Source organism: Cavia porcellus, unplaced genomic scaffold, assembly GCF_034190915.1.
Source record: "Cavia porcellus strain 051 isolate PalLab524CR breed Dunkin Hartley unplaced genomic scaffold, mCavPor4.1 scaffold_1, whole genome shotgun sequence".
In the NCBI taxonomy this organism is placed as follows: domain Eukaryota; kingdom Metazoa; phylum Chordata; class Mammalia; order Rodentia; family Caviidae; genus Cavia; species Cavia porcellus.
In genome coordinates this window covers 194,269,047-194,289,355 of record NW_026947484.1, presented here as the reverse complement: position 1 = coordinate 194,289,355, position 20,309 = coordinate 194,269,047, and the positions used below count along the sequence as shown (strand labels likewise).

Here is a 20,309-nt window from a genome sequence, read left to right as displayed (position 1 = left end):
GTTTTACTTGATAGTACCAAGTTCGAGAGTATAGGCAACAACTGTGAAGACAATAAGATTCATTATGACGCCCATTCTGGTTTGACTATTACCTTCTTTTGAAGTCCTGTAATGTCTCCAGTGTTTTGGTTTTATTGGTTTTGTTCTTTACTGTTTTGTTCAATTTTATTATAACTGATGATATAGGCAGTTCTTTTTAAGACAGCAAGAGGCATTATGGTAACCATTGTTGATCACCTTGTATTTTGTTTTTACATTCTGTATTATGTCCTTCCTTTTGATTTGACTTACTCTGTTATGTCACATTTGGTTTTATTCTCTTCAAAAAAAAATAATAAGAACTGTGGGAGTAATAAAACCCAAAGTGTGTAATTGTCATTGTACAAAAGAGAGGAAAAGAAAGTGCTCTAAAGGATATAACTGCATGTATATTTAAGTGTATAAGATAGATAACCATATTACTGAGTTTTGTTGGCTCATTGAACAGAACTGTTTGCAGTCTCACTGTTTGAATGTCCACTTTATATGCTTTAATTTTGTAACTTGAACAACTATTTCTAAGATGACAATATGTAATCTATTAACTAGTGATTTCCTACTGTTTATTTTTTCTGAAATTCTGTATAACTTGTACCCTTTTTCTGTGTTTTTTTTCTTTTTCTTTTTCTTTTTTTCCCTAAATTAAAAAAAAAAAAAGTGAGCATTCTTAGAGAGCAGTGACTTTTTCTAGGGGGTTGGGAGGGTGACACTGGCTTCCTTTGGGTGATAGAGAGCTATTTAGAATTTCAGTCTTTAGGATATGGATACATTTGTCAGATCTTTTGTCTTGATGCCTGGCTCACAGTAGGAAGTGTCTGTTTCTCCCACAGTTGCAAAGTATCTGGGCTTCTGCCCTTGCTCCTTAGAGGACCTAGCCCTGTCTCACTGCCTATAGTATTCTATCTAACTCAGCTGCCTGCTGAGTCTGGGGACTATAAGGTCAAAGGGACCTCCCACTCATATCAAAATGATCAGAGAGACCCACATCCCCCTAAGAAACCAGTGGCTTCTCTAGGACTGGCCTTTCTAGGACTGTTGTTTAGTCTTTCCGGTTTCAAAAGCCTGAATGTAAAGAATTTCATTGCACCTTTTACATATTAGGCAGAAACACTATAATTGGAGAATAGTCTCCAAGGTAAAAGTATCTTCCCATATCCATCTCTTGCCACCTCCCATTTTCATACTGAACCTAGATTGTATTATAGTAGGAGATAAACTGTTCCTGCTTTAAATTGTCAGGATCAGACTTTTCCTACTCATCAAGAATATCACCTAACCCAGCCTGGTGGTGCACTCAGGAACTGCGGCAGGAGGATTGCCACTATTTAGAGACTAGCTTGGTCTACATAGTGATTTCATGACCAACCAGAACTACACAGCGAGTCCTTCACTTTTCTTTTATTGTCTTTTTTTTTTTTTTTTGTCTTTTCCCTTTTTTATCAGTACCGGGGATTGAACTCACTTGCCTGCTTGCAAGGCAGGTGCTTATGCCGCTGAGCTAAATCTCCAGCGCTTCTTTTATTGTCTTTTTGAGACAGGATCTCCCTAAGCAGATCAGGATGGCCTTGAACTCACTTTGTAGCCCATGCTGGCCTCTAACTTGCAGCAGATCTCCTGCCTCAGCCTCCTGAGTGCTGGGGTTACAGGCATGCGCCACCACACCGTCCTTGAGAGCTTGTTTTTAAAAATACATACATACAAATAAACCCCACGTACATACTGTTAGAGTATTCTGGTGCAATAGAGAAGCAAAAAGTACAAAATAAACAAGTTTATTGAGTTGAGAACGAGGGAAAGAGCACACAACCCATGGCAGCTGGGCTGTCTCCTTCGACCAGATACAAAGAGGCAGAGAGATACATGACCTCTGGTTGGGCGGATATTGATGAGGAGTGAGGAAACATTTGGAATTCTCTGTGCCTGCAAACAGGAAGAGGAGTTGCAATTGGGGCTGAAGAAAAAGCAGGAAGCGGGAAGCATTCCCACTTTGGCCCTCCTCCACGTTAGACCACCACCATAATTGTACAGTAATTTATACTAGGGCAAGAACCTTTCACATGCTAGTATTGAAGTCCATGAAATATGCATGGTGGCAAGGTCCAAGAAGTTTCGTGTTGGCTCATTTTGGGGCTTTTAAAGAGAAGGAAACAATAAGGTTTTGCTCTTAAAATGGTGTTCCATTCAGGAGGAGGAGACTCCAGAGTTCCACAGACTGTCCCATGTGAGACTCTAACAGACTAGACAGACTGTCTGAACCTTCAAATAATGTGGGCATCATTTACAGAAGCACAGGACAAAGTCCCCCAGGAGTTTTTGTCTCTTTATGGGAAGGCAGAAGGAAGCTAAAAAGACTCTTGCTGGCTTTACCTAGTCCTTAATCCCCATGAGAGATGGGTGAACTGTTTCCCCAAGCAAAGTTGAAATCCGTGATGACCAAATTTGCACTTCAAGCTCCTTGATGATTCCACTTCGTATTTTCAGCCCCTAGATTACTGCTTAACCAGAATGGAGCCAGTTGGAAAAATTCTCTTGCATTTATTCCAGTAGTAAAAAGACTAAAAACAGGGAAAGTTCTGCTTTTGTATAATTACAGTCCCTTTAATTAAATTCTAAATGCTGCTTATTTGTTCTGCTCAGGTCTGTCAGGCTTAGGGTTTTAAATTACTTACATTCAAACAAGCAAGGGATCCAACCATGAAGCTCTAGCCTCAGGTGGGATTTAAGACTATGAGGAAGCAAGTCAGCCAAAGATGGAAATTCAAGAAGCTACAGCTCCAGGAGAGAGTTAAGAAGAGGCCTGGAGGTGGAGGATTTAGGGAGGAGGTGTCCACCCAAACCTGTTTGAATAGGGCTTCCTGGCCATTGCCCTGCCTCAGGAAAAAGCTGCAGGCATTTCCTTTTAAAACAAATTTTTCTCTTCATTCTCCAAAAACAGAGGCTTATAGCTATAATGTTGAGTACCCTTTCATATGCTTATTGCTTTTTGTATATTCTCTGGAGAAATGTCTGTCCTTGGCTTTCTGTGAAATGAAGTCTCACTATGTTGCTCAGTACTGTGTTCCCTAGGCTGGCTTAAACACTTGGGAGTCTAGTGAGTCTCCTGCCTAGTCTGCTGAGTTTTGAGACTGCAGGTGTATATTGCTATGCCAGCTTTGCTGTTTTGTCTTTTTGGGTTTTTGTTTTGTTTTGTTTTTTGTTTTGAGACAGAATCTCTCTGTAGTCCAGGCTAGCCTTTAACTCACTTTGTAGCACAGGCCAACCTCAAATGCTGCCTCAGCCTCCTGGACGCTAGGATTATAGGTGTGGGCCACCATGCCTGGCTTGAATGTTTTTAAACTGTGTTGGTTGTTACTGAATTTTCAGAATTCCTTATATTATAGATAATAAACCCTTACCAAATAGATGATTTGCAAAAATTTTCTTCCTTTGTAAAAGGATTACCTCTTAACTTTGTTGGTAATATGCTTTGAATGTACAAAATTTTAATGAAGTGTCCAGTTTATATTTTGTGTCTGTTGCTCATATGAAAATCTGTTTCTAAGGCAGAGGTCATGAAAAGTTATACCCTGTTTTCTTTTTTATACCCTATTTTCTTTTAAGGATTTATGATGTTAGCTCTTAGAGCTCTGATCCATTTTAAGTTAATTTTGTATATGATATGCATTTCATTCTTTTGTTAGTGAAAATCCACTTGTCCTAGCATCACTCCTTGAATGGACTTGGTGTTCTTCTCAAAAAATCTGTTGACTGGAGCCAGGGATTATTTAGCTCAGTGGCTTAAAGCGCTTGCCTGGTAAGCACAAGGTTGTGAGTTCAAGTCCATGTCAGAACCCAACCCCACCCCCATCTGTTGACTACAAATACATAGAATTATTATTAGATCTCAGTTCTGTTCAAATTGTCTGCTTATCATTGTGGCAGTACTAAGTTGTCTTGATAAACGTTGCTTTGTAGTAAGTGTTGAAATTGGGAAGTGAGTCCTACAATTTTGTTCAGTTTTCAAAATTGTTATGGCTGTCTGGGCCACTTAATTTCTATAAAAATTTTAGGATCAGCCTGTTGTTTCCAAAAACAAAGATGTTTGGGTTTTTTTTTTTTTGTTGTTGTTGTTGTTGTTTTTTGCTAGAGATTATGTTGAATTTCTAGGTCAAATATGGAATAATGCCATCTTAACATTAAATCTTTATATGTATTTAGAATTTTAAAATGTGTCATTTCCTCCCACCCCCAACACCTTTGTGGTAGTGGCAGTTGACTCGGGCACTGTATCATTGGTCCCCTCCCTAGGCATTTACCTTTTTATCTCTTTTCATACTGAAGATTGAATTCTGGACCTTCACACTGAGGTAATCTCTAGCTTTTTTTTTTTTTTTTAAATAGATAGTGTCTTGCTGCTATGCCAGGATTCGGAGGCAGATTTATTTAATATCAGTCAGGCACTAACAAAGAACCAATCTTTAGAAAAATGTCTCTGGTCTCTGGTGCTCTAGGGTTTATGTGGGATAAGCAAGCAGGAAGTACAGAGGCAGAATGGCTTGTCAGTTGGGGATTGGTTCTTATAATACGCATCACAGTGACCAGCTATTTCTTAGAAACAAAAGATCTATTACCTGGGTAACAAACTGAAGTATTCTGGGGTGGAGGGAATCTTCTACCATGCCACTATATAGTCTAGTTTGGCCTCAAATTTGGGTCCTCTTGCCTCAGTCTCTTGCATGCTGGATTTTTTTTTTTTTCAATGTCTTATTGCAGATAGTCTTTCTTTCTTTCTCTCTCTCTCTCTCTCTCTCTCTCTCTCTCTCTCTCTCTTCTTTGTTTCTTTCTTATTTAAAAGGAAAAAGAGAAAAAAAGCAGAACAAAACAAAACAGTGTAAGGGTACAAATAATTCAGAACTACAAAAAAAAAAAAAAAAAAAAAAACCCAGTAAGCGATCACCAGTTAATAGATTACTCGCTGTCATCTTACAAACGGTGTTTCAGGTCACAGGATCAAAGCATACAAAGTGAACATTCAAACAGTGAGACTGCAAATAGTTGTGTTCAGTAATTCAATCAAAAAAAATTTTTTTTTTCTTTTGGTCTTTTTCATTTTTACCGGTACCAGGGATCGAACTCAGCAACTGCCTGCTTGCAAGGCAGGCGCTTATGCCACTGAGCTAAATCCCCAGCCCCTCAATCAAAAATATTAATATGGTCTTCTATTTAACACACCTAATCACCCTTGCTGTTGTATCCTTCAGGGCACTTTTCTTTCCCCCTCTTTATTACAACAAAATTTACACATTTTGGGTTTTATTGCTCCCTTAGATGTTATTACTTTTTTTTTTGTAAGAGAATAAAATCAAGCATGATAAAACAAAGTTGTCAGTCAAAAACAAGGATAGACATAGCACATGATGTAAAAACACAGTTCAAGGTTATCAACAATGGTTACCATAATGCCTCTTGCTTTCTTAAGAAGAATTGTCTATCTCATTAGGTATTATAAAGTTAAACAAAACAGTAGAGAACAAGACCAATAAAACCTAAACATTATAAATCTTACAGAACCTCAAAAGAGGATAATAGTCAAACCAGAATGGGCATCATAGTGAATCTTATTGCCTTCAAAGTAGTTGCCTATACTGTGATACTTGATACTTTCATACAGAGCAGAATAGAGTCTAATCAGTCAAAACAAGATAACGGGGGTATTACAGGACTTCAAGTTAATAGGAAATCAAAAAAGTTACTATAATATATCCTGCTAGTTTTTTAAATTTTTTTTCCCTTAGTTTAAAAAAGAAATTTATTCCAGATAGTCTTGTTGAGTTGTCTAAACTAGCTTTGAATTTGTAATCCTACTGTTACAGCTTCCTAAGTAGCTGGGATTACAGGGTGGGTCTTTTAAAATTTCTTTGAGCAATGTTTTCAGTGTAGGGGATTTTTACTTTCTTGATTAGACTTTTATAGATGCCAGTTATAAATGACATTTTTAAAAAATAAAATGGATTATATATGGCTGATACATAATGATATAGGGGAATGAAACACCCAACTTACTATGTCCAGTATGAGCTCCTGTTCTCTAAAATTGAAGAATGAATTTTAGAAACAAATATATTTATTGAGAGAAAGAAACCTTCTGTGTGCGAGAGACACAAGGGGACCAAAGCAGGTTGCCCAGGATTCTGTCTTTTCCATGTACTTTTATAGAGTAAAACCTTGGGTTCTAGGTGGGGGAGTGGGGAGACTGGGAACTCACAAAGTAAATGGGGCATAAGTGGGACCTAACTATGGTTAGCCAATAAGATCAATAGTTTAGGTAAAATTGATGCCATTAGGGACAAATGGGAAAGCAAATTGTGTAGGAAGGGGGCATTCTTGAGAGTTGTGACCTTTCCCCTAGGGGGATAGGTAGGTATGTAGTGACTTCAGAGTGATAGGAAACTATTTAAGGTATCAATCCCATGATATGGGTGCCTTTGTATGGTCTTTGTCTTGAAGCCTAGCCCACAACAGAAGGCCTCAGCTTCCCTGGTAGGTGCCAGGTGTCTGCACTGGCTACACTGAGGACCTAGCTCTATCTCACTGCCTGTATTTCTAACTAGCTCAGCTGCCTACAACAATAGGAATAAGCCTGAGCTTGCTTAGGGTTTCTTTGGAGTTTTCCATATGTAGAATCATATCATCTGTGAATAAAGCTAAATGCTTTTCTTCCTCAATTCATATTTTTATTTATTGCCTAATTGTGACTTCCATTACAGTGTTAGATAATAATGGTGAAAGTGTCCTTGTCTTGTTCCTGATCTTAGGAAAAAACTTTTAGTCTGTCCGTTGAGTGTGATGTTATGAGTTTTTCATAAATGCTTTTTATCATGTTAAAAGTTTCCTTCTATTCACGGTTCTCTGAGATTGATTGATTTAGATCGTGAAATCTGTTGAAGGCCAGAGTACAGCTCAGCTGCATGGCAATTGCCTCATAAGCGCAAGGTCCAGAGTTCGATTGCCAGTATTGAAAAAGAAAAAAAAATGTTGGAATTTGTCAAAAGTACTGTATCAAGTAAAATTTCCTTTTCTCCTCCTGCTCTTCGTGGTCTTCACTAGAAATCAAACTCAGGACCTTGTGCTTGCATGGCAAGCACTTAAGCCGCTGAGTTATATCCCTGGCTTTAAAATTTCATTTCTAGTGCTAGGGGTTTAGCTCAGCGGCATAAGCTGAGTAGCACACACCTACAATCCCAGCACACAGGAGGCTGAGACAGGAGGATTGTTGTGAGTTCAACACCAGTTTGTGATAGAATTTTTGGCACAGCTAGAAAGATAGAAATATGAAATAAAAGTGGCCTTTATTTTAAGAACGTGGAGAGAAAACCTCCCTACCTTTGGGGTCTGGCTTTTCTCTTGCCAGGTACTGGTGTGGGGGGCATACATATAGTTTAGGTTTTGGGGTAGTGCCTAAGGGGCATTACTGATGGACAAGTAGCCCATTGGAATTCATTTCGCACCACAGGTAAATTGCCTCGGTATGGGGAAGATGACCTCAAGATAGAGCCCCTTAGTTTTGCCTCCTAGCCTCCCACCGCTGCAGCGTCCCATTTAGGGCAAAATCCTTTCAGTTTGGGCTACAAAGAGCTCAAAAAGACACACCCCCCACCCATAAATAAATAGATATTTATATACATGTTAAACTCTGAACCAAGTAATATACTTTTGAGGGGAACTCATTTTTATGCTCACTCTAGAAAAACTTACTGCTCACTACTAAGAGTACATAAAATAATGGATCCCACAAAGTGTCCATATCCTACTCCCTAAAACCTGTAAGTATGTTAGGTTGTATTTGGGTGCATGTCAAAGAGCAATTAGGTTGCCAGTCAGCTAACCTTGAAACAGTAAGATTGTTTAGGATTATCTGGGTGAGCCAGAGAAATCACAAGGATCTTTACAAGTAAAGAAGACAGAAAATGAGTGAGAAAGTATAGCTTTTCTGGAAAAACTTAGCAAAATGAAACATTACTTTGAAGATAGGCAAAGGATTGTCTTTTTCAGGAGTAAGGGTGCTGAGAAGCGAATGCATGGACTCGTGCATATTTGGTAAATATTTTAGTGCGGAGCCACATCTGTGGCCCAGCTTTTGTTTTGTTTTGTTGTTTGTCTTTGTCTTTTTGAGGCAGTGGCTTGTTACGCAGTTCTGACTGGCCTTGAGCCCACTCAGTTTGCATCAGTCTTCTTGCCTCAATCTCCTGAGTGCTGAGATTACAGCCGTGCACCACCAAGCCCAGGTCCATGACTCCATTTTAAAATTTTAGAAAGGGTCTTGCTAGGCTTTTCCTTCATCAACCTTGTGAATAGCTGGGATTACAGATGTGGCACTTAGCAGAGGTAGTTTTTAGTAACACAGGGAAAGGAATCTTCCCTAGAGCCTCCAGAAGTGAGTGCAGCACTGCCAACACATGTGATTTTGAATTTATTAGATTTATATCTATAGAAATGCAAAATAATAGATTTGTGTTGTTTTATACCATGAAGTTTTTGGTAATTTGTTCCAGTAGCAATAGAAGATAAATACAGTTACTCAAGCATGTTTTATTCTACCATTTATTGTAGTGTTTGTTTTCTCCAAACAAACTAAAGTTCTAGATTGTTAAAACTGTATTCGTTATTAAATAAAAACCTATCTCAAAGCTTCTATACCCACAAAACTTTTTCCTCTGCTTCATCTACCCTGAATCCACTACCCAAATTTTTCTACTTTGTCTCTTCTGTTAGACTTTTAATCTTCTTTTGGTTTCTGATACGGTGTTTGTTTGTTTGCTGTATTGAGACAGGGTTTCGCCATGTAGTTCAAACTGGCCTTGAACTGGAGGCAGTCCTGCTGCATCAGCTCCTCAATGCTGGGATTACAGATGTACACAACCATGCCCGGCTAATAAAGTTTCAAAATACAATATTTGATGTTTATTATTTTATTCTTTTAAGAATTCTGTTTCACATATATATATTTGTATGTATCTTAATTAGGTTGTATATGTAAGATTTTTGTACTCCATATTGTAATACATTTAATTTTTTAAAAATTGCCTTTATCTTCCATTTTAGACTGTCAAGTTGACTCTATTTTACTCATCGTGTGTTTTCTATTGTAGCTCATCTTGGATATTGGTCTAAATGAATGTTTAAAGTGTTTAAAAAATGTTTTTAGAACTTCACATTTAAGCCTGAATAAAATGAATTGTTTTCTCCCTTAATGAAAACTAAACAAGATTTAGGAACAAAAGAAACCTAAGGAGAACTAGTGTTTTGTATGTCACCTTTTGGATATTTTAGTGAATGTGATATTTGTTTTGTAGAATGGAGATGTATGCATTTCGATTCTTCATCCACCCGTAGATGACCCACAGAGTGGAGAGCTGCCTTCTGAAAGGTGGAATCCTACTCAGAATGTGAGGTAAGGTGTTTTGAGGAATACATGCTTTTTTATTTTTGTTTTCAGTGTTTTGAGGAATACATGCTTTTTTATTTTTGTTTTGTCTTTTCAGGGGAGGGTCTGATAGTTCTCTAGTACTATAATCTAACCTCAAATTCCTGGGGTCCAGAAATTCTTCTGCCTCGACCTCCTCCTCCCCAAGTACCTAGGAACCTACAAGAACAAACTCCTGAATAATTTTTTGTGTATGTCCTAGAATCTCATTACTTCTAGTAAAGTACAGTTATACATTATTTCTTAACTGAAGCAAAAGAATCATTTCTCTGTTTGGTGGTTATGGTAAAGGTATGTATGCATCACTTGGAAGCTGTTGTGTTTCTGAGCAGTAATGCATGTGATTCTCATTTTTCTGTGGTCACTACTGTGGAAATCTTCAAGTCTTTGTTATTCCTCCTACATTATCTTAAATTTGGCTTTGCCTCTTTGAATCCCATGACTTCTGTGTTTAATTTTTTTAACTTGGTATTCCTTTTACTTTTGAAAGAAAGTCTTAGGCTCTACAAACTCAAAATTGGTTTATATGTTGTTTTGAAAAGAGCTTTAGTGCTTTATGTTTATTGTGTGGGTATGTAGGTATGTGTGAGATGGTTTGGTTTGGAAGGCTTAATCGTACTTGCTTTTTGACTATCCACTGATTGATTAAATCTATGGACTTATCTTGATAGGTTTGAATCATTTTTGTTTAGTGTTCTATGTGTGTAGTAAGTAGATGATCATATACTTCTTAAAAGAATTTTTCGGGGCTGGGGATTTAGCTCAGCGGCATAAGCGCCTGCTTCGCAAGCAGGCAGTCATAAGTTCAATCCCTGGTACTGATAAAAAATGAAAAAGACCAAAAAAAAAAAAAAAACAACAGAATTTTTCAAAAAACTATTTATACTGTTTCATGTTTTTAAGTACAGTTTTTTATCTTAAATTTAAATAATTAAAAATAGTCTTATGGTCACATACCATGTATGAGGCCCTGGATTCAATCTATAGTATTAAAAAAATTCCTTTCTTGCACTCAAATTTGCATTTTATTCTCCCTACTGAATTTTACCCTAATACTTGAAATTTTTATGCTTGATACCTTGTACTATTTATCTGTCCTGTAATATATTTCTGTGAACATCTTTACGTATTTATTTGAGTGACAAACTAAAATTCTGTTGACTTATATTACTGATAATCAGTTCATTAAAAACTGTGTATTAGAATTCCTGTGCATTTTTAATCACTGGAAATACCTTCTCTTTCATTCCTTTCCTTTCCATTGTGGTACTGGGGATAAATTCGGGGCCTCATGAATGCTGGGTGAGTGCTCCACCACTATAAACTGTAGCCCCGGGAAATCCACCCTCCCGTGCTCCTCCCACTTTCACCTCTCTTATCTCCCTTCTCTCCCCTCCCATCCCTTCCTTCCTTCCTTCTTTTTTGTAGTGCTGGGGTTTGAACCAGGGCTTCATACATGCTAGAAAGCACTGTAGTGCTGTTAAATCCCTAGCTCTTTTTTCCCCCTTATTTTTAATTTCAACATAGAGTCTTGCCCAGATTTGCCTTAAATTTGTATTCCTCCTGCCTTAGTCTCCCAAGTACCTGAATTACAGGTGTGTACCACTGACCTGGTGGAAATAGATTTCTTAATAGATAGACATTTATTTTCTGTTAGTTCATGTATCCATGAATAATTGCAGTATTGCTAGAATGATGCAGAGTTCAGCTTCAGTTTTATTTATATAAACATGCATATAAAATACATAAATACATGTATATTTATAAAATAATTAATAGATATTAGACTGAAAGACTAAGAAATCCTATTTACATATAGTAATAGAATAATTTAATGTATTTTGAAGGGATTGTTTTGTTATATTTCAGTTTTGTTTTGTTTTTATCGATACTGGGGATCGAACTCATGACTGCATGCTTGCAAGGCAGGTGGTTATGCCGCCGAGCTAAATCCCCAGCCCTATGTTTCAGTTTTTTAAGACAGGCCTCACTATATACCTCAGGCTGGCATTGAACTCACTATGTAGCCCAGGGTAGCCCTTGAACTTGTGGTCCTTCTGCCTCAACCTCATGAGTGCTGAGATTATAGGTATGCACTCCAACACCTGGCTTGAAACTATGAATTATTTGTCAAAAAAATTTGTAGTGTTCTGTTGTCATTTTTGTTTATAAAAAAGCTCTGTTGCTGGCACAGCACCTGCCTGGCAAGTGCAAGGTCCTGAGTTCAATTCCCAGTACTGGGTGAGGGGGAAGGCTTGATTATCATTTGATTATCACTTTATTAACACTTCTTTTTTTTTTTTTTGGTCTTTTTTCATTTTTATCGGTACCAGGGATCGAACTCACGACTGCCTGCTTGCAAGGCAGGTGCTTAGGCCAAGCACGCTGAGCTAAATCCCCAGCCCCTCATTAACACTTCTTATTGTCTGTGGTTTTTATTGTAGTTGTTCTTGCTGGATAGAGATATATCTTTGTAATTTTCTTATCAGTGTCTTTTCTTAACTAATCTTATTTTAAATAGTTCAATAGTTTTAAGAATAGTACTGGAAATTACTTAGAAAATAAAGAATTCCAATTTATCCTACTGTTTTGCTCTACTTGTTAAATGATAGTAGGGATTGAATGCATGGTTTTTGCACTGAGCTATATCTGCAGAACTTTTTAGTTTTGAAACAGGGTCTGAATAAATCGTCAAGGCAGAGTTTAAATTTACATTCTTCTGCCTTCATCTTCCATGGTGCTGGGATTACACATGTGCACTACACACCCCATTGTTAAGTGTCTCTTGACTGTGGCACAGTTTCTTAGACTGCTCTTGTTTTTGATGCCCTAGATAGTTGTTGTTATTGTTGTTTGGTACTGGGGATCAAACTCATGACTTAGTACTTGCCAGGCAGGCATTTACACCACTGAGCTAAATCTCAGCCCATGGCCTTGATAGTTTGGAAGTTTACTGAATAGGTAGTCTGTAGAATGACCCTCAGCTGGAGATTAAACAAGAATATTGAAGTAGAGTGCCATTTTCATCACTTTACCTATGGAATATTTACTGTCAGCATAAAGGGCACTGTTTCAGTCACTTCTCTCTCTGTACTCCTTAGAAGGGAGTTCATGTGCACAACTCACACTTGAATCAAAAACCGTCTTTCCTCGAGGATATAAATAGGCATTAGTTTTTAGAGCACTTTTTTTTTTTGTTATCTTTTTCCTTTTCATCGGTACGGAGGATCGAACTCATGACTGCCTGCTTGCAAGGCAGGCACTTATGCTGCTGAGCTAAATCCCCAGCCCTAGGCATTATTTTTTGTGCTAATTGTTGGTGCAGAAAATTTTTGCTATGCTATATTCTGTTCCTTTTACTTTATGTAGGACCCCACATTTGTGGAATTGATTTTTCTTTAGATCCTTTCTACTTTCTTTCACTGTTATGGGTTAAATTATTTCCCTCACAAAAGTGTTAAGGTCCTTAAGCTTCATTGTGACCTTACTTGGAAATAAGACGATTACAGATGAAATTTTTTTAAATAAAAATGAGGTGGTGTAGTAGTAAGGTGGACTGTTAATCCAGTGTTACTGGAGTTCATTAAGAAGAAAAGAGGCACGCAGAGTAGAAAAGTTTCATGTGGCAATAGAGGCATAGCTGAAAGTGATACTTCTGTAAGCCAGTGAATGTTACAGATGGCTGACAAACAACAGAAACTGGGAGAAACAAGAACTCCCTCCTTTCTCCCTCTGTGGTTTTAGTGTTCCCTAACATCCATGTTCCCTAACATCCATGGAAGACAAATAACATCCAGGGAAGATAATCAAATTTTTGAGGAATTTTGTACCAGTAGATATACTGTCAGTCTGGAATAAAAGAAACAGAGACAGGATGATATGAAAGAAAACTTAACTATGAGGGCAGGGTAATGAATACAGAATCCAGAGAAGGCATAAGAGGAGATAGGTGCCCTCCATGGTTCCAGAGAGCAGAGACACGGCCCAAGACCAAGAGAGTGGACTCGTGCTGTGGGCTCTTAGGACAGCATGGAGCCACCTCTGGCCCTGGCTGGTCTCAAGCCCCGAAAGGCAGTTGAATTTGTCATATTAGGTTTGGACTTCTTTGGAACCTGTAATCTCTTTTTCCCTTCCAATTCTGGTTTGTTTGTTTGTTTGTTTTGTAATGAGAATGTCTGTTCTATGCTTAGAAGCAAATTAATTCATTGATTGATTTCACAAGGTCCCAGATGGAGAAGAGTTTTGCCTTGTGGTTTTTTGTTTGTTTTCTGTTTTTTGGTACTGGGAATCTACTCAGTTCTGAGCAATATCCCCAGCCCTTTGCCTCATGTTGAATCCATACCCAGGTCTTACCCATAACTGTTTCATTTTGTGAGATTTGGGACCTTGAGCTTTGGTATTTAGTTGGAGATTGGTATTAAAGTTTATGCCCAAAGGATTAGAATTTTGAGGATGTTAGTACCCTAAATATATTTAGCATATGGAAAGGACATGTCTTTTGGCAGACCAGCAGGTAGGTTGTTAAGGTTTGAATTGTGTCCTCAGAACATTATAGATGAAGTCTTTTTTTTTTTTTGTACCAGGGATCAAACTCACGACCTTATGCTTGCCAGGCAGGCGCTTATGCCCCGGCTTTATAGTTGAAGTCTTAATCTGTAGTACTTTAGAACATTTTATTTGGTAATAGGCCAATTGTGGAAGTAATTATTTAAAAAGAGGACATACTGGAATAGAGTAGACTCTTAATCCAAAATGACTGGTGTCCTTTTAAAGAAGAGAATTCAGGAGTGTGGCTGTAACAATGTTAGAGCACTTCCTAGCATGTGCAAGGCCCAGGGGAGGGCAGGGACACGCAGGATAACAGATACACAAAGATGTGATAAAGGCATTGCAGTGTTGGTTTTTGCTTTGAAAAGTTTGGCTACCATATTTCCCATCCCTTTCATTTAGCATAGTTGACTTGATTTTCTCCAAGATCTTGTTTCATTTTCCAAGAGCTTTTGCTGAACTAACTTGGTTTTTCACCAGATCCTTTCTGCCCTCTGCCACTGCTAGGGTTTCAATGTACTCTCCCAAGATGTTTGTTGCAGTCTTAATTCTCAATACCTTGGAGTGCAAAGATGAAAGCAGTGCATTTATAAACCAAGGAATATTAAGTAATGCTAACTGACATAGGCCAGAAGCTAGAAAACAGAAGGGCTTTTTCCTACAGGTTTCATTGGAGAGCATGACTCTGCTAACACTTTGAATTTTTGACTTTCGTTTTCTAGAACTAAGGCAAATTACTGTTGTTTTAGCCACCTAGTTTGAGCAGGAGTTTACTTTTTACCTTGTTGACTTGAACAAACCCTGGTCCTTGTTCTTAACTCATTTTGGACCAAATCATTAGGGCCTTACTAAATCCCTTGTGTGTGTGTGTGTGTGAGTCTGTCTTTTTTTTTTTTTTTTAAATTGGTACCGGGGATCGAACTCTCCTACTGCCTGCTTGCAAGGCAGGTGCTTATGCCACTGAGCTAAATCCCCATCCCCGAGTCTGTCTTTTTGAGACATGGTCTCTCTGTGTAGTTCAGGCTGGCCTTGAACTCACTTTGTAGCCCTAGGCAGGCCTCCAACTTGAAGTAATCCTCCTGCCTCAGCCTCCCGAGTGTGCCACTACACTGGCTTAGTAAACTCTTGATGAACATCAGCTGGAATATACTTTTCTGGTTTTGAGTAATCTGTTTCTAGCACCCTGTCTTAGAGTTCAGTTGTGTTAAATAGATAGTAAGCTCTCTATATTTATGAATCCTACATGTGTAGATTCAACCAACTGGGGCTCAAAAATATTGGGCAAGGGAACCAGTAACATAGACTTTTAACTCCCTAAATGTAGTATAGCAATCATTTACAAAGCATTGACATTGCATTAAAATCTAGAGATGGTTTAAAGTAATATACAAGAGGGTGTGTGTATATGATATGCAGAGTATACTATGCTACGTTGTATAACAGATTTCAGCATTGGATTTCCATACCTTTACAGAGATCCTGGGACCATGGATGCTGAAGAACACTGTAATTTTAAAATATAAACCAGCATCAGTCCACTAACCCTGCTTTTAATGTCCAGTTTCCCCAACTCACTTTTTGGGTTTGTTTGTTTGTTTGTTTAATTGTGTGTGTGTGTGTGTGTGTGTGTGTGTGTGTGTGTGTGTGTGTGTTTGGTCTTTTTGAGACAGGGTCTCTCTATGCAGTTCAGGCTGGCCTTGAGCTCACTTTACAACCCAGGCTGGTCTCAAACTTAAAACAATTCTCCTGCCTCAGCGTCCTAAGGACTGGGATTATAAGCGTGAGCCACCATGCCCCACTCAGTTTTTGGTTCTTTTGATGCAGTAGTTTGTGTTCTACAATTTGGGTTAAGGCACATCGTAATGCTTTGTTAATTTGCTGTTTGGAAGAACGCAATACTGAGGATAGAACCCAGGGCCCTATCTGCCGAGCAAGCTCTCTACCACTGACCCATATATCCAGTCTCTGCTTTGTTAATTTGTGATGCCTTATAAAAATCACTGACTTCATTTTTCTCTGAATCACAATTTCTTTAGATTATTGGCAACAACATATATGTAGCTGGATTTTGCTTTCTGGGGGTCCACATTTCTCAAAGGATGATACTAAAGTCCAGTGCAGTCATATAGTATAAATATAAATACCGCAAGAGGCAGGGAGAAGCCAGCTCAGCCCCGTGTGCATGCAGGCTGCCATTAGCCACTATTGGGGACTCTCCCTTTAGGTAATCGGCATGGGTGGGGAGAAGCAGCAGCCTTGCCTTGGAGAAGCCTGCCCTGTATCCCACTATGTCTACTTGACCCATTCCTCATACCATGGGTGGTAGCCAGTGCACAAAGTGCCTGGAACCCTACAAGCTGCTTGTCGAGGGAAACCCAGGAAAATGTCAAGATGAACTAGCAAAAGGTGATCTCTGGCCTCCAGCCCAAACGGAACAAGTCCAGAAGACATGGATGTGGAAGAAAGTGGAAGTCACACACCAGAAATTCCTGAGATGATGACAACCGAAGTAAAGAAATTGATCTCATAAGGCTGTAAAAAAAAAAAAAATCAGGTCAGAAATAACATCTCAGGTAAGAGAAGAAGTGACAGTAAAAGGATTGCTGAGCGTGTTTAAAGAATATACAGATAAAAACAAAAAGTGTAGGAGAACGAGGGAAACCTTGAATGAACAATATAGGGAAAAACTGTAAATGCATGAAACAGACTCAAAGTGATACCCAGGAAATGAAAAACTATTGAATACTGGCAAAACTACTAGAAAGAAACTCAGGATACTTGACTTTCAGACCTTGAAGAGAGAATCACAGCTAGTGATTGTGAAAGGAAAGATCTCTTAGAAATAATAAGGAATCAGGAAATAACAGTTCAATGACAGCAAGACAATGCGAAGAAAAATAATTTAATAGTGATAGATATCAGCAAAAAGCAGGCATCAACATGAACATCAACATAAATGATGTAAAGAGACCATTTACAAAATAATAGCAGAGAACTTCACGAGCATGAAAAAAGGACCTGACACACAGATAAACGAGGCAGATAGATTACAGCTAGCTATAACCAAAATAAATTGCACCCTGATATATAATAATCAAGATCTCAGAAATTCAGCACAAGAATAGAATATTAAAGACTGTTAGAGAAAAGAAACAGACAACCGAAAATCCTTCAGCATCACGACAGACTTCTCAACCCAAACTATCAACTCAAGAAGAGCTTGAAGTATTTCAAGTCCTAAAAGAAAACAACTTCCAGCCCAGATTGATGTACCGTGCAAAACTAAAAAATTAATGGAGAAATAAGATACTTGCAAGACAAAGAACCACTGAAGAAATTCATGATGACCAAACAAACCCTACAAAGAGAACTGAAGGATATTTGAGAGAGAGAGAGACCACTGTTCCTGGAACAGCAGCAGAGTAGGATCACTGAGCAGGGCAGGCAGTTGAATAGAGGGGGAATGTCAGGAGCCAATGGCAGGAAAAAAGCATGGAAGACACAAACCAGTGCATGTTGGCTGTAACCACTTAACCTAGATGGTCTCAATTCACCAATCAAAAGAAAACACAGGCAGAGGGGATCAAGAAACAAGATCCATCAATATGCAGTATACAACAAACACATTAATATGAAAGGATATTCATAGATTGAAAGTCAAAGTTCAGAAAACAGTGCTTCATGTGACAGGGAACCAGAAAAAAAAAAACAGGTAGCTTGCCCATCAACCACAGAATGGATAAGAAAGATATGACATCTCTATATAATGGAAAGCTGCTCAGCTGTAGAGCATAATCACGAGGCTCTTGTTGGTAAATGAATACAACTTGTGGTCACGCACTCAGGTAAAATTGTTCTAACTTTCATGGGTGAACATCCTGTTGTTTCCCTGGTATTAAAAAGCTGAAGGAGTCAGTGGATTCCAAAATGTACAGGAGATACCGTTAGTGTGAAAGGAGAGGAAAAGTCTAAAACGGGAAGATGGTAGCCATTGTTAATTCCCTATTACCTGTTTTAAAGCCCTGTATCATTTTTATTGTTTTGATTGGTTTTCTTCTGTTTTGTTTGGTTTGATTTTATTGTATTTGGTGGAAAAGGCAGCTATTTTGAAGATAATAAGATATATTGTTATCTATTATAAGCCATTGTTGATTTCCTGTTACCTTCTTTTGAAGTCCTATATCACTTTCTTTTTTTTGTTTTTTTTTTTGTTTTTTTTTTTGTCTTTTTCATTTTTTATTTATTTTATTTTATTTTATTTTATTTTATTTATTTATTTATTTAATTTATTTATTTTTTATAAGGACTGGAGAGCGCCCGCGGGTCTCGAACCACCGGACCAATTGGCCCGGGCGGTTGGGAAGCCAGACTGGAAGGAACCGCTGGGCTAAAGCCGGCCCTGTCTTTTTCATTTTTATTGGTACTTGGGGATCGAACTCACGACTGCCTGCTTGCAAGGCAGGTGCTTATGCTGCTGAGCTAAATCCTCAGCCCCAAAGTCCTATATCACTTTCATTGTTTTGTTTTAAAAATTTTATTTAGAGAGCAAAAGAAAAAAAAAAAACAGAAAAAGGGTACAAGTTAAACAGAATTTCAGAAAAAATAAACAGTAGAAAATCACTAGTTAATAGATTACTCTTGGGGAAGAGTTTATTCTTAACATCATAGAAAAGGCGTGCACATGCGCGTGTGTGTGTGTGTGTGTGTGTATGTATGCATAAGACAGATGGATTCTGAAAGATCACATAACAGAAGCTCTACCTTTTTAGAGAAAGTTTCAATCAAATCAGACCTCTGATTGCTTCATTCTTTCTCTTTAAGTGCTTGCAAGGGCCAGGAGCAAAAGACTTTGACAACAATAATCTATAACCACCAACCAAAAAGTAGATAAATCACATTTTTTTTCTCCTCACAGACATGTACAGAGGATTTAGAACTGACTGGAAACATTTTAGAGTCTTACGCTTCCTTGGTTAACAAATTTTATGTTCTGTGGCTGATTGGAATGTCAGATTGTTGTATTTGGATTAAAAGCATATATTTATATCAGATTTGTAAGCCTAGAGATCAGTAGTGTCTAAATTACTCTCCATTGTACTTAACATCTCACTCATTGCCTCTGTTATACAGTAAAAAAAAAAAAATTTTTTTTCGTCTTTTTGAGACAGGGTCTCACTATGTAGTTCAGGCTGGCCTTGATCTCCCTTCATAGTACAGGCTGGTCTCGAACTCGCAGTGATCCTCCTGTCTCAGCCTCCTGAGAGCTGGGATTACAGGCATGTACCACTATGCCCCATTGTATAGTAAATATATTTTTGAGTCAAGAGTTCTGTTATCTAGGCACTAGCTAGTTTTTCCATGTCAGTGCTTTGATTTTCCTCCAGTCGCTGTGTAACTCTTACCTTCCTTAGCAGTACAAAGACATGTGTGCGATACTATTTACAGATTTTCTAAGTGGCCACAATAAAGATGGAATATACAATAATAGCATTTTTACCCTGTCCCATGAAAAACTTGTCTCAAAGAAAATGTTTTAGATTTTCCTTTTTCCTGCTACATTTAAGTAATTCTTTAGGCAGCCAGTTGAGACAGTGACGTCTGTAGAGTTCACTTAATGTCCCACAATATACATGACCTGCATGCTGGACTCTGCTTTGTTCCCTTAGTGAGAAGTCTGCTAGACTAGCCAGCTAAGTACTGAAAACAAAATTTCATGATGATCGATTTTCCTAGGCCTACATTCCATAGTAAGAGAAGGGAAACTTAGAATTTTATTGTGTGATCATTATGTATATCTAAAATGTACCAATAAAGTCTAATTTTTAAAGATCTGATTGTATTTTCTTAAAAAGCAAAATACTTTTGAGTACTGTGAACATGGGCATTTATAAGTGACTTTTTCTGTTTTCAGGACTATCCTGTTAAGTGTAATCTCACTGCTTAATGAGCCCAACACCTTCTCCCCAGCCAATGTGGATGCTTCAGTTATGTTCAGGAAATGGAGGGATAGTAAAGGAAAAGACAAAGAATATGCTGAAATCATTAGGTAAGGTACTTTTGTATTTGTTTTGTTACTTTATACAACCCCAAATTGATCTGGAACCCAGGGTTTAACTCAAACTGAAACATGTTTCCTGTTTACTCAGGTTAATGCCTCTTTATTAGGTTACAGTGTGGGAAGAGCTTTCTGCCTGAATTTAATAAACTTGGCTAATGAGATAGGAACCTATTAGAAGAGGATCCACTTTCCCAGTAACCA

The 20,309-nt window shown here is 38.1% G+C and overlaps 1 protein-coding gene across 3 annotated transcripts in view; it reads left to right on the top strand.

The window, feature by feature from the left end:
- Positions 1 to 20,309, top strand: part of Ube2r2 (ubiquitin conjugating enzyme E2 R2) — a 92,919-nt gene that overhangs the window by 66,233 nt on the left and 6,377 nt on the right. For all 3 annotated transcript variants that reach the window (XM_063226538.1, XM_005004057.4, XM_003470674.5), the window contains 2 exons: positions 9,372 to 9,469; positions 19,962 to 20,096. In XM_063226538.1, the coding sequence (XP_063082608.1) occupies positions 9,372 to 9,469; positions 19,962 to 20,096 (233 nt within the window). The remainder of the gene's footprint in view (positions 1 to 9,371; positions 9,470 to 19,961; positions 20,097 to 20,309) is intronic.